Source organism: Echinops telfairi, unplaced genomic scaffold (assembly GCF_000313985.2).
Source record: "Echinops telfairi isolate 266 unplaced genomic scaffold, ASM31398v2 ScPeMD7_7457;HRSCAF=8495, whole genome shotgun sequence".
NCBI lineage: Eukaryota > Metazoa > Chordata > Mammalia > Afrosoricida > Tenrecidae > Echinops > Echinops telfairi.
This window is the reverse complement of record NW_022111357.1, coordinates 38,877,159-38,891,619: the sequence shown is the minus strand read 5'-3', so window position 1 is coordinate 38,891,619 and position 14,461 is coordinate 38,877,159. Positions and strand designations below refer to the sequence as shown.

The following is a 14,461-nucleotide window of genomic DNA, read 5'->3' as shown; positions in this document are numbered from 1 at the left end:
AGACTCTTTTGCCTCAAGACGTCAACGGAAGGAAAAAAAAAAAAAAAAAGGATTTGAAAATGGAAGTTCTTGACATTGTTTTCCTTTCAAATGTACATAAACACGTCGTTTTTTCTGTCTCATAGCCCACAGTTTTTTCTTCACTTTGCCCACTCTGTAGCTACCGATGAGACTCTTTTGCCTCAAGACGTCAACGGAAGGAAACCAAAAGCAAGGTCACGGCATCTGCATAAGATTCTCTCTACACATTGCTGCTGGATGGGAAAATAGCTTTTAAAGAAAAGTAGGTTCCATCTCAGACTCTCACCACCCCTTGTTCGGCAGTTCGCGAATCCAATGCTGGCGCTAAGGTGACGGCGTATTTAAGGAGCCCTGGGAGAAGGTGGTATTTATTGATTTCTCTTCAAGAGTTATCCAACGGCTCATGCTCTCCAAGCCTGCACTCTCTCGATCGGCCCTCCTCATAAGGCTGGCTGTCTTCAGGGTGCTCACAGCTCCTCCCAGCAACCCCTTCTTGCAGCACCACGCGGCAGGCAGCGAGCGAGCGTGGCCCAGCCCTGCACTTCACTGTACTGCGGGCCGATTGCCTGACTGACGACAAGTGCTCGGCTACTGGCACCGCAAAACCAGTGGAGCTGGGTTCTGAGCGCATCTTTTGTGCAGTTCCTTTATTTCATCATTTCTTCCGCTCACTTTCCTACTCTACCTCTACGTCCAAGAGCAAGTTCCAGAGTCTCTGGTGATGTGCCTCTTGTCTGTTCCTTCCTTTCCTGTCTTTTTTTTTTCTGTTTTCCTCACATCGGGTGTCCTTGCTGTGGTCCCCGCAGCTCACCTAGTCTTGCTCATTCGCGCAGTGTGTCCACTGTAGTCCTCAGATGGTGGGGACATCCAGGTGGGATACGCTCAAGCTCATACTTTGGCTCTCATCCACTTGCTTTAATTTTCTTCTGCTTCAACCTGAACTTGCATATGAGCAAATGATGGTCTGGCTCCATATCCTAATGAATGATAGTGAGCTCCTCCATCATCTCTTTCCACAGAGGTAGTCTTACCTAAACTTGGGGATTATCCAGAGGAGTTCACACGTGGGATACTTATTGCAACTAACAAAATGCCAAGGTCATCCAACTCTTCCTCGTCAGAGTCAAGTTTTATAATTTGTGGATTTTTTAAAACATATATACAGATGTGTTACAATATAATTGTATTTTAATTCCATCCTCTTCTTATGACGTTTTCTGTGTCATTCAATACTTTGGTTTTAAACCCCAAAGACAAATAATAAGGATCAGACCGATAAAGATACTGATCATAAAAAGAATAATGATAATAACTAGGGGGGGAAAGAGGCATTGGACTGACATCACAAGCAACTCATGACAGTCACCAGAACAGAGCCCTGTGGCCAGTGGGGAGCGAGCTGAATTCATATTCACTATGTGGACCTCTCAGTAGGGGAGTTTCCAACTCCTGTGGCCTCAGAGGAAACCCCCTGACCTCTGCTTTGAGGGCGCCCCATTCCTGGGAAGCTGCCTCTCGCATTCTGAGGAGCATCCACCCCAAGGCATCCTCTTCTCTGCCAACTATGGGAACAGTGGCTTCAGAAGATGAGCCTGGAAGAACAGCTCTGGGTCCTGGGTTCAAATCCCAGTTCTGTCGATTCAGCTCTGTGTCCTTGGGCAGTGACCCACCTTCCCTGTGTCTCTGGTGATAAAAGGTCCGAGAGGGTGCTGGGGGACTAGAGGTGGAGCTGAGGAGTGAGTGTAAAGGACTCCCAGAAGAGGGATGGCACTTGTTCCCCTCATGAGGCTTGGCCAGAAGGCCTGGCCAGAGACACACCTGCACTGCCATCACGGTGTTAAAAGACACAGGCAGGGTCAAGTGTGGAAAGAAGGTGTCCCTGCTCTGGGCCCAAAAAAGCCCTTCAGAGGCCAGCACCAGCCAGCTAGGAAGAGTGTTTGTCACCCCCACTCCTGAGCCTTCAACAGTTCTCTTCTGGGGACCAGCAGCCCTGGAACTTCTCAGCCTCCTGCCCCCCCACCCCCACCCCCACTCTCAGAGAAGGGTGTCGAGCAGAGGCTCCGAGCCAGGTTCTGAGCCCAATTCGGGAATGTTGGTTCAGACCTTCCTCTTGCCTAGCAGGGGACCCAACGTGGACCATACAGATAACCACACCCACCTAGTTGGGGGCCTGTGCCATGGACGGTGCCAGTCCTTCGGTGTCTGGGTGATGGGGAACCTGGCAGCAGATGGTGCAGCACCGCATGACAAATGCCACTGCTACAGAATTGTCAATAACATGTTGAAATGGCATGTGTTTTGTTAGACAGGGAGTCCTGGACTTAACAGCATACTCAAGTTACGACCAATCCCACCAACAACCATCTGAGTGGTTTTGTTGTTTTTTCACTTAACATCTCATTGTTAGTGCAGGATCCCTGGTGGTCCAGTGGTTACGAGTTAGGCTGCTATCCACAAGGTCCACAGTTCGAAACCACCAGCCTACTCCTGGAAACAGTGAGTCTCAGAAACCCACGGAGCAGCGCTACCCTGTGCTAGGGTCACGAGAGTCGGAATCGACTCCCCGGCAAAGAGTTTGGTTGGTTTGGGTTTATTGTTAGTACAGTTACCGTTCTCACATGTTCAATTTCATGGTTTACTATTCAAAAGGAACTGATGTAAAAAAAGGTAAAGGAACGGATAATAAAAGACAATAATAATGAAAACTAAAAAGAAGTATTCGACTTACAGCAGAGCAGTCGGAACAGAACAGCCTGTTACTGCAGGTACAGATACTTACTACAATTAAAAATAATCATCTCCGGAGACAGAGCTCACAGAGACACGTCGTACAAGGTCATGCACAGAGACTGGGTCCTAAATGCTAGAGTAGCCATCTAAGGCACAACTATCGGCCTCTTCCTGACCGGAGAGAAGAATGAAGAAAATCAAAGATTCAGGGAAACAAATGTTCAAAGAACTAAGGGACCACAGGAACCACACCCTGCCAAGCCATCAGCACTGGCCCCAAAGCCAAGCTCAAGGGGCTGGAAAGGCGGGAGGCAGAGGACGGGGGAAGAGTGCTGCTCCATCCAGCTCATGAAACCAAACAGAATGTGTCTAAACTGCTGACCGGGAAATTAGCTTGCTCTGCACACTTTCACCCAAGCCATCAATAATAAACCGCAGCCACCTCTTAGGGGTGACATGAAGGATACGTGAGTTTGGAAACACTGAATGGTTAGTAAATGAAGCAATTCATCTCCCCACACCCCTCCTCCTTTCTTGGCAGTCCTGGGCAGTCCTTTCCCACTGACTCACGGGTCTGCCCTCTTTCGCCCGGGCAGCCTCAGATCTGGCTGCCCATCTCCCAGAGAGCCTCCAGCAGGCCTGCTCACCTGCCCATGCGCCCGGCGCCTATCCTCCCCACAGCCACCAGAGGGTGCTTTCTGAAAGCGGCTGGGTTTGCAGGAGCACAGAAGAAAATCAACCCTCCTTCACAGGTGGTCCCAACCTAACCCAGGCCCACCACTCAAGACCCCACATCCATGCCAACCTATTACCCACTAACCAGGCTTGGTTCTACACACACACACACACACACACACACTCCAACCCCCCACCCCCCCATCTGGGATTCAGTCAGCCCAGAGGAGAGAGATCCCGCCCTGCGGGTAGGTTAGCTGAGACCTCACCCCCACCCCCAGGTACACAGAGGCCATGGGCAGCAGCAAGCTCCAACCCACCTGTTCACTAGCCACAGCAGGGACCTCAGGGCTAGAGGGATGACAGGAGAGGGCAGGTGCCACAATGCTGCAGCCCTGAACATCTGAAAACAGAAAGCGTCCTCCCCCGGCCTGTGCCAGTTTCAGCTTCGTGAGGAGAGAGGGGAACTGCAGGTGCTGTCACTGCCCCCCACCCCCACCCCCGCCTCATGCCAGGGTCTGCTAGACCTTCCTTAGGCCAGGGACAGGAAACACACAGGGCACTCCCCAAGGCCCACGGCTGGAAGAGAAGCGAGACTGCCGGCATCTCTGCCCGCAGCCCCCGGGAAAAATAAGGTGCCACTGGCTTGGGCGTGGGAAGCGTCTGGTCAGAGCTGGGGGCCAATGGACGGGGAGTGGAGAGGCTAAAACTCCGGAATAGAGGGACATGTGCTGGAGGCAGGCTCTCAGCTTACTCTCCCAGCGGTCTCCTCAACGCTGAGACAAACCAACGTCAGCCGCAGGGATCTGGCCAAGGTCTGGCTGGGCCGGACCTTCTGAAAACCCTCCGGGTTCCAGGCCGGCGCCCTCAGGACTCCCTCCCTGACCCTTCGCCCTGGTGCAAGTGCTGCGCAGCTGGGGAGCCCCGGCCGTCCCCCAGCCTCTGGGGGTCCTAGGCAGGGGTGGGAGAGGCGACCCAGACACTTACCCCGCTCTGGCTGTTACAATGGCGGGTGCTGATGATGGCTCCCGCCTCCTCAATCATCTTCAGGATGGTCCCTCCGTGGACGTTGCCCGCGACGTTGGCATCATCCGGCCGCATGATCCTAGGACAGAGGGGAGGCGCAGGGTGATGCCTCACACAACGGATGTTCCCAAGGAAAGGAACCCTTCCTCCCCCGGGAAGGGCTGAGGACCCCAGATGAAGGAAAAGGAATCGCCCTGCTTCCACGGGCTGGAGACGGCAGCATCCTCCTCCTGACGCCAGCCGCAGGGAAGAGCTGAGGGCCGAGGTCTGCCCTCAGTAGAGCTGACCAGTGGCAACTCAGTGGCCTATGTCCCAGGGGTCCCATCACATCATCATCCAACTGTTCCCAGGCTGGCACAGGCCAGGCTCACCAACCCCAGCTGGACAGGCTGGGAGCCCCTGGGGTGTGAACCAGCAGATTGCTAGAACTTTCCATTCCTAAAATCTCATCAGGAGTCCAAGCAAAGCGGCCGCCTCAGTTCTGGGAATTGGGAACAACCATGGCCGCTTCAGGACCTCTGGGACACCTGGGCCAGCAGCTCCCAGCTCTCTATCAGCAGTCAACGCACCCCTCCCCGGTGGCTCCCATGTGGTTCCCAGCTCTCTTGGGAGTACCCCAAGGAGTGCTGATCCCCTGGGGTATGAGTAGAGAGCCCTCCAAGAAGCATGGGAGAGGAGCAGGGGGTGTAACCGCAAGCACAGCCAAGGGCAGACGGCAGTGGGAGTTTCAATGAGAGCCTTGGAATTCCAGCCTGTAGGCATGCCACACCCATGTAGGCAGCTAGCTCTGAAGAGCCTGGCACTTTACCGGATAGCTGCCTGGCTAATTAAATCCGCCCAAGCTAGCTGCAGGCCTGGCAGTCAGGTGACTGGTCCTGGGAGCATGCCCAGGGTTCCGACATGCCAGGCACCTGCCCACAGCTGTACCCAGCATACCTTGGCACCAGCTAGCCTGTGTGTGCCTCTGGGGCTGGTACCCACGCCCCTGGGCTGATAAGCCTTACAGTCTTCCTGGTCTGTCTGACATCTCCTAACCGCCCCCCCCCCTTTTAATAGCTCGGGGACTCAGCCAGTCTGACTCTGAAATCAATCAAACCCTGGCTCCAGCTCTTCATAGCTGTGTGCCTGAGCATGATGCCCAAACCTTTGGCCCTCCGTTTGCATTCATTATAAAATGGGCACAGTAATGGCGTCATCAGCCTAACTGTGGGAAGGTCTGAGTAAGATGCACTATTGAGAAATAAATGGAAGCTGTGGGTGGTTTCATTCTACTTGGAATAATAACTATCAAAGGCCATGGGGGTAGCAGTCAGGGAACCCAACCGCGTATTTCAGTCCAGTTTTAAAAGCAAAGTTGTCACGTGGATGCATGAGGCGCACCTGGCCCTGGTTCCTCAAATGCCTGGGACCATTGCACAGGGAGGAAAGGAAGACCCAGGAAGAATTGATCGATGCACTTGAACTGCAGTGTGGATGAAGCACGCGGTCTATCCTGCGGACTGCCAGGAGACTGCATGTCCCTTAGAAGCGAAGATGGCAGATGGATGTAAGCACTCAAGTGTCAGACCAATAGATACAATAAGCCATGGTGTGTGGTAAAGGAGGGAAAACAGGGGATGCCTTCCATGAGAGGGGCTGACACAAGAGCCATCCTGATGGCCTCAAGCACACCAGCAAGCAGGAAGGTGGCACAGGACCAGGCAATGTTCCATTCTGCTGTATGTGGGATGGCCGGGAGTCAAAGCCGACTGGCTGGCACCCACGACCACAGGAGGATGAGACCAGCAGTCGTGGCAGGTACTCAATAAACATGGCTCACAGGCGTCTCCCTTCTTCTGAAGTTGCAGCCCATTGACTACAAGGAGGCTGGACATTGAGGACCCTACTGTTTCTCAGAGCCAGTAAGCATGCCCAGGCCATGCCCACCCCCAAAGAGCAGCCCTGCACTGCAGTGAGAAGCACCCGCACGGGCCACAGCTTTTCAGGCCAACGGCCCCAACAGGCAGGATCCCAAGGTCTCTGCAAACAGCTCTGAGGCAGCAGGGCCACAGTGACACCGGAATGGTTAGCAAGGGATAGACCACAGGCCCAGGGGCCAGCACAGGGACCACTTTGGCTTGACTTCTCAAACTTCATTTCAAAATACTTTTGCGTTTTTGAAAAATTGAGTTTTCCTAATTCAGTGTTGCTCAAAAGTTGAAGTACAGAGGAAACCGATTCAAAGAGCAAAACTATTGCATCGATTTAGTTGTTTCTTAACTGGAGGGTTTTCAGCTGAGTGAGGAGGGATTTGTCCTGAGCGGGGCTGGGCAGGAGTCCTCTGTGCAGGGCAGAGGCTCAGGCTATGGGCAGTGTGTCTGGACTGGAGACTCAGATCCCAGAGCAGTCCAGAAACGGCAGCCCTGCCCTGCCCGGGAGCACCGTGGACCGCCTCTGTGAACTTCGCTGGGCATAGCAGGGCTATCCTGTCAGGCTGGTCCTGGGCGACATGCTCTGGGAGGGAGTGCTGGCATCCAGTGGGCAGGGAGGAGGGCAGATAAGGAGGCAGCGTGAGACAGCAACTAGTGCCACCTGACACTGGGGTTGAAAATGAGGAGCTGATGGCCCAGCCCCTGGACTCTGAACCTTCCACACCTGGAGACGGACATGGGACTTTTTCCTTGGTGAGAAAGCACCGGGCATGCTCTCTGCCCCTAGGGCCCCCTGCTCGGAGGCCCCTGCACCCACTGTCCTGGGGACCGAACTTCTCAGCACCGGTTCTCGGGAGGCCATGGTTTGTTGATGGTGAGAGCCATAGCTCTTGCTGCATCTTGACATCAATTCATTTTCCACTTACATTCTTTCGGACACTCGCCAGCAACGTGGCAGAAGCGTTGCCCTCGGACAAGGCGTGTGTGAAAGAAGCTATGACGGTCCTAACATTGGTAAAGCGGGACACCATTGATAAAACTAATATCCTGGCGAAATAGCCACATGGCAGCCGAAAACCGTATACCCTAGCTTGCCGTGCATTCCCAAAAATCGGGACTTTTTTTAAACACCGCGAGACGCGGGAAAAATTGTTAAAAATCGGGACTGTCCCACCAAAAGCGGGATGTCTGGTCACCTTACCCTAGCCAGCCCACAGAAGAGCCGTGAGAGAAAATGAGGTGATCTGCTCCGATAAGCAGTCTCAGAAACTCCAGTGAGGGTCCCTGATTGGAGCCAATTGGAAGGAAGTGGGTTTGGTGGATTGGTTTCTAGCCCTCGGGAGCTTACTTGGGTGGGCCCTTAATGAAGTTGGGGTATTGGGCTCTGCATGGTCATGAGGTGTAGGTCCACCGGTAAGTGGCCAGGCAACTCTTCCTCAGTGCACTTTCCCTAGAGTGTGCCTCCCCCTCAGCCTGGCCAAGGCCCCCCAGGGTCCTAAATACTGTCACTCATCTTTGGATGGGCAGGTGTGCAGAATGAAGGTCTTAAAAAAAAAAAAGAAAGAAAGAATTCTAAGAACAGTTTCACGGTTGCAGCAGTATATTGACAAAGAGCTGCTAGAAGTTCAGGCCCGATTCAGAAGAGGACAAAGACCAAGGGATATCATTGCTGATGTCAGAGGGATCTTGGCGTAAAGCAGAGAAAATCTGAAAAATGCTTACTTGTATGCAAAGGCATTCGACTGTGTGGACCATAAAAAACTCTGGATAGCCTTGAGAAGAATGGGAATTCCAGAACACTTCACTGTGCTCCTGCAGAACTTATACAAACAGAACAAGGGAGGACTCCATGGTTTAAAATCAGGAAATGCGTGCGACAAGGTTGTGTCTTCTCATCACACTTGGTCCATCTGTATGCTGAGCAAATCATCAGAGAAGTTGGATCATATGCAGACAAATGTGGCATCAGGATTGGAGGAAAGCATAGTGCGCCTGTGATAACAGGTGACACAACCTTACTTGCTGAAGTCAAGGAAGATTCGCAGCACTTGCTGATGAAGGTCAAGGATTGCAGACTTCAGTATGCATTACAACTCAATGTAAGGAAGACCAAACGTTGTACAACTAGACCAATAAGTAACATTGTGAAATGGAGCAGAGGGTGAAGTTGTCAAGGCTTTTGTCTTTCTTGGATCCACAACCAACGCTCAATGGAAGCAGCAGTCAGGAGATGAAAGGGCATGTTGTATTAGGTCAGCCTGTTGCACAGACCTCCTCAGACAAGGCTGTCACTTCGAGGACTACGGTGCGCCTGACGCGAGCCATGGCGTTTTCCATCGCCTCTTATGCAGTGAAAGTTGGACATTAAGGAAGACCATAGAAAATGGGTGCAGTTGAATTGTGGTGCTGGAGAAGAATATCAGAAGTTCCAGTGACTGTCAAAAAGGCAAACCAAATGGATGGATGGATGGGTTGTGATAAGAGTTGTACGAGCCCCCAATAAAGTGATTAAAAAAAAAGAAATAGTAGTAGTAAATCCAACATGCTCCTTAGAGGCAAGATGGTAAGACTTTTTCTTCTATACATTGGATATGTTGTCAGGAGAGAGCAGTCCCAAGAGAAGGCCGTCATGCTGGGTAAAGTAGGGGCACTGAAGAAGAGGAAGCCCCTCGACGAGATGGATTGACACAATGGCTGCAACAATGGGCTCAGACATAGGAACCATTGTGAGGATGCCCGTGTTTCGTTCCATTGTACACAGGGTTGCTATGGGTCGGAACCAACTCGATGGCACCAAACAATAATGAACTCACTGCCATCGAGTCGATTCTGACTCATAGTGACCATATAGGAGAGGGTAGAAATGTCCCTGTGGGTTTCCACAACAGGTACTCTCCGTGGCACTAGAGAGCCTCGTCTTTCTCTCATGGAGTGGCTGACGTTTTCAAATGGCTGACCTCGCAGTTGGCCTTATGAGGTGCTTCCCTATCGATTAAAAAGAACAGAAAGCAGCAAAGAAGGCTGAGTGCCAACAGGACCGCCATTCCCTCCCAGAGCCACCTGGAACAAAAAGTGGCCTGGCAGGAACTTGGGGCCAGGTGCCAAAGCTTCGGGCTGGAGCTTGTTTCCACTTACCGTGGTCCAGCCTGGGTATATGGCACAGACTGGGAGGGCCCAGGCCTGAGGACACCCTGCCCCCTCTGAAACCTAACCCAGACACAGCCACCCTCACCCATGCCAAGCATCCTTCACTACATTCCCGACCCCTCCAGCCTCAAGACGTCAGGAGGAAGCAGCAGCTGAACCACCGTAAAAGCCCCCCTCCTCCCTACATCACCCTTCACCTGCATCCCCTCAGCCAGTAGTGTTCCTACCTTCCATCCCCATCCTCTGCCCTCCCTGGCCTCACAGTCGATCAGTGGGCAGGACCTTCACGCACTGCCCCTCTACCCTGGCTGCCCAGGTCAGAACCATATTTCCCCCCTGGCATCCACAAAAACTGAGTGCCAAGTAGGCAGGGCTGGGGCCCACTCTAAGCAAAGCTCGCCTTCAGCCAGCTTCCCCTGGAGCAGGCACTGGGCATAGCTGTGAGAGCTTCTCGGGAGAAGTGGCCGAGTCCCAGAGGATGATCAGGGCTGAGCCTGACGCTGGAGAATGTTCCAAGGAGAAGGGGACTCTCGGGAGTACTAAAGGTCAGGAACTGAAAGCTAGCCCACAACACTGGTGCAAGGGTGGGGCCAGAGATGGACTGGGAAGAAGTGGGAGCTTGTCACAAAAGGCTTCCTCAGGGCCAGGGAAGGAGCCTGGATTCCATCTGGGAATGCCCTGGAGAGTAAGGGAGAATCATGTGACAGGATCTGAAGAGTCAGCGCCCCCACTTGCCTCCTGTGACCCTGTCTTCGATGAAGTCCTAGCTCACTGTTTAGCCTCTTGTCCCATGAGAAATCTAATCAAGTCGCTCCTCTGCTCTGACCTTCCAGAGCCCCTCTATCTACAGAATAAAAACCAGACTCCCCTGCTGTTTATAATGCAAAAGACTGGGTTGATCCTCAATGCAATTGACAAGGGACCTTGGGGTCGGCCCCACACACCCTGGTAAAGGCAACACCTAGATGGAGGGGGAGGAGGCCCTTTCTGAGCTGACCTGCTACCAGCCAATAGCATAAGGCCCACCCAGAGCCAGCCAATGGTGGGAGGGCAGCCATCAGTGACTAAAAAGCCTGGCTCCACATTCACCAGGCCCTCTAGAGTTCTGTCCCAAAGCACCCCTTGGGTAAGCTCACTCTTTCCATTCAAACCTTTTCTCTGACCGTCGTCGGAATGATCTCCACGATCCACCTGAGGTGACCCAAAGCCAGGCCCAGAATGGTAGGAAGGAGGGTCTACACCTGCCAGTGGGCAGAGCCACTCAGAAGGCAACATGGGGACCTGGAAACTTCCATACGCCCTGCAGAAGGGGACCAGAAGCTGCCTGCGAACAGGTGTATAGAACCAGTGGTGGAATTCTACTGGCTCACCCAGGTTCTACAGAACAGATACCTAACTTTTGCTGAATTGGCGAACCGTTTGTTAAAATGGCACTTGGAATCGGGATTCTCTTTAATGTGGAAATCACAAATTTACGTTCTTTATTCTTCTCTTTTTAATATGCACATCTTTTACGGTTGTGACTTAAGTATTAACTGTATGGAATAATAAACTACCTTTTGGTATCTCTTTTTGAATACTTAAAACGGCCATTAGGAAAGTGCACTGGTTGTTAACTTATTTGAATCCCACTCCTGGGTAGAACCATGACAAACTGTTCAAATCACCCTTCATCCTCTTAACTCTTGGCTCAAAGCACCACACCCCTTCACTCCCTCCCAGCATCCCATCAAATACAACTTTCCTCTAGTTCCTAAATGTTTCCTCTCCACCCCCGTGTCCCCCCCCCCCACTATCATGATCCGAATTCTACCTTGCAAGTCTGGCTAGACCAGAGGATGTACACTGGTACAGATAGGAACTGGAAGCACAGGGAATCCAGGGCAGATGATCCCTTCAGGACCAGTGGTGAGAGTGGCGATACTGGGAGGGTAGAGGGAGAGTGAGTTGGAAAGGGGGAACCGATTACAAGGATCTACATGTGACCTCCTCCCTGGGGGACGGATAACAGAAAAGTGGGTGAAGGGAGACATCGGACAGGGCAAGACATGACAAAATAATAATTTATAAATTATCAAGGGCTCAGGAGGGAGGGGGGAGCAGGGAGGGAGGGGGAAAATGAGGACTTGATGCCAGGGGCTTAGGTGGAGAGCAAATGTTTTGAGAATGATGAGGGCAATGAATGTATAAATGTGCTTTACACAATTGATGTATGTATGGATTGGGATAAGAGTTGTATGAGCCCCTAATAAAACGATTGGAAAAAAAAGGGCCAACACTTCCTCCCATGAGGACCTGCACCCCCGCCCCCTCCCCTGACAACCTGCCGCAGGGCTCTCTGGGTGCTTGTGGGTAGGACAGCCCCGTGCCCTGGTACTTGGAGCAGAAGATGGCATTGCCGAGAGCAGTGGGCTCTGGGAGGTAGGGCGCTGGCAGGAGCCCTGTGCTTAGGGTTAAGCAGATGCTGGGGGAATGGAGCAGCCCACAGTATTTCAGAAATGGAAAAAGGACTCCTCCAGTTGTTCAGGGTTTTTATCTTGCTTGGGTCCACAATCAACGTTCATGGAAGTAATCATCACAAAATCAAATGACATATTGCATTGATTGGGCCTGTGTGCTGTACACGGTCTCTCTAAGTGTTAAAGAGCAGGGATGTTCCTTTGGAAGCTAAGGTGGGCCGGACCCAACCCAATGTATTTCCAACCACCTCTTCCGCGTGTGAAAATTAGGCACTGAATTATGAAGGCCAAGGAAGAATCGATGCATTTGAATTATAGTGCTGGAGAAGAACATTGAAAGCACCACGGGTAGGCAGAAAACCAAACAAATCTGTACTGGAAGAAGTACAGCCAGAATGCTCCTTTGAAGCGAGGCTGGCGAGACTGTCTCACGTGCCTTGGAGAGCTCAGTCCGTGGAGAAAGACAGCATGCTTGGTGATGTGGAGGGACAGAGAAAGAGGAAGGCCCTCGATGAGATGGATCGACACAGAGCCTGCAACCAGGGGCTCACACATAACGACGGTGCGGAGGGCGCCGGACTGGGGGTGCTTCGCTCTCTTGTGCACAGGGTCGCTGTGCGAGTCAGAACCAACGTGGCAGCACCTAACACCAACAACACAGGCTTGGTCCCACACATAGGCTGTGGTCCCTGTGGGACTGGACTCGCCAACTCTGACTTGCTGTCCCAGGAAGAGGTTGGTCTGGGCACAGAGGAGGCCTCTGGCTGGTAGCAGTGATGGCTGGAGCCTGAATCTGGCTCAGCTCCAGCTCCTGAGGCCCAGCTAGCTCAAGCCAGAGCCACTCTGCCCTGCCACGGTAGAGGCCTGCCCTCGGTGCACCCCACCTTCTGTCCTGAAGCAAGTGAGGCCAGCACCTGACATAGGGGCTCATATGAAAACACCGCCATGTGACAATCTGGGGACAGGGGTTGTGTGGGCCTTGGTCCCTTTACCCAATGGTGACAGCAGAAGTATCTATATAAGTATGAGCGCACGGTGGTGGTGCCAAGCACAGCCAGGCTGCAGGACATCAGGTGTACCCACAGATTATGCCAGAAGTTCCCTGGACAGCCCCTTCAGAAGGAGATCACCCAGGGCTGTCCCCACGGCTGTGGGACTTCCCACCCTCCAGGACTTTCCCCCAGGAGCTCAGCAGGTGGGGCAGTGGCATGGCCAGTGCGGATGACACCCACACTGGAAGCACCAAGACCGGAAGCAAACCATCGGGCAGGAACCCCCAAGAAGGGAGAGAAAGTTGCTGCGAAGGCTGGCCAGGGCCACACACATGCCTACACACCCCGTGGGTGGGGGGCGGGGTCTCACGGAATAGGCAGCCAGGGCAGAAAGGTAGCCAGAAATGAAGAATGTTCCTGAGGCGCTTCCAGGCCCCAAGCAGGATTGGGAGGGAGAGGCTGGGCCCCCTCTCCTGAGCTCCCACCTGACACTTTGACCAGGGCCAGGGATGAAGGAGAAGGGGTGGCAGAGCAGCACCCATTAGTCCCAGGCACCCAGAACCCTCCAGGAGGCTCAGCAGGACTTGGCCAGAAGAGCTGGGCAGCCCAGCCACCGATGGGGAGGAGCAGGCCAGGCAGGATGAACCCTGCCACAGTCCTGGGGCTGGGAGAGGCGGGAGAGCCGGCCTTCTGAGCAAGCATCAGCACCAGATGGCTGCCACCAGCCCGCACAGGTGCCTCTGAGGCCAGGCTTCCTGCCCCAGCTCCAGTGAACCACCCCATGTCCTAGTCAGGAAGCACTGCGCCAGCAGGGCCATCCAGGGTGAACTCTGGTGACCTTTCCAGCCTTAGGAAGCCACCCAGCCTGCTAGACACAGAGGTCGGCACTCCCTCCACCCAGTGGCACCCTGGAAGTGCCCCCAACCAGCCACTGCCCAGAGCAGAGGGTACCTGCTCAGTTGCGACATCTCGGGAGCAGGTCCAGAGCCAGGCAGAGGGGTAGGCGGGAGCCAGCCAGCCCTGCTGAGTCACCAGCCGGTCCCCACTGCACCGCACGCTAGGTCAGCCCTGACGCAAAGGCCGTCCCAGGTCCCCGAATGCCAAGCCTGGGGGGAAGGGGAAGGGGGGGGCTTCACTTCCTGTGCTGCCCAGTTTAGCCAGGAAGTGACTGACCAGCCAATCCGGAGAGGCTACCAAATGCCAGTTGTCATAGAAACCTCAATTTATAAATAATGACAGGAGGCGAAGAAGCAATCCTGGAAGTCCTTCTTACGGCAGCTGGGGCATGAGGTCACGAAGGCCTAGGGGTCAACTCTGAAAGGGATCTAGATAAATGTCACCTGGAGTCCCAAGGTGGAATAAACAACTCACGCCAGTGGCAAGGCTGGCGGTTCAAGACCACACCCAGACCCCGAAGATAAAAGGCTGGCCCTCTACTTCCCACAAACCAACCACTGAAAAGCCCCTGAAGAGGATGGTGTGTGGGGTGGGGGTGGGGGTG

At 53.4% G+C, this 14,461-nt stretch overlaps 1 protein-coding gene across 1 annotated transcript in view; it reads right to left on the bottom strand.

Moving 5' to 3' along the window:
- The window catches only part of ACOT7 (acyl-CoA thioesterase 7), a 128,969-nt gene that overhangs the window by 87,065 nt on the left and 27,443 nt on the right, over positions 1-14,461 (bottom strand). The window contains exon 2 of the mRNA XM_045299215.1: positions 4,414-4,531. Coding sequence (XP_045155150.1) covers positions 4,414-4,531 — 118 coding nt within the window. The remainder of the gene's footprint in view (positions 1-4,413; positions 4,532-14,461) is intronic.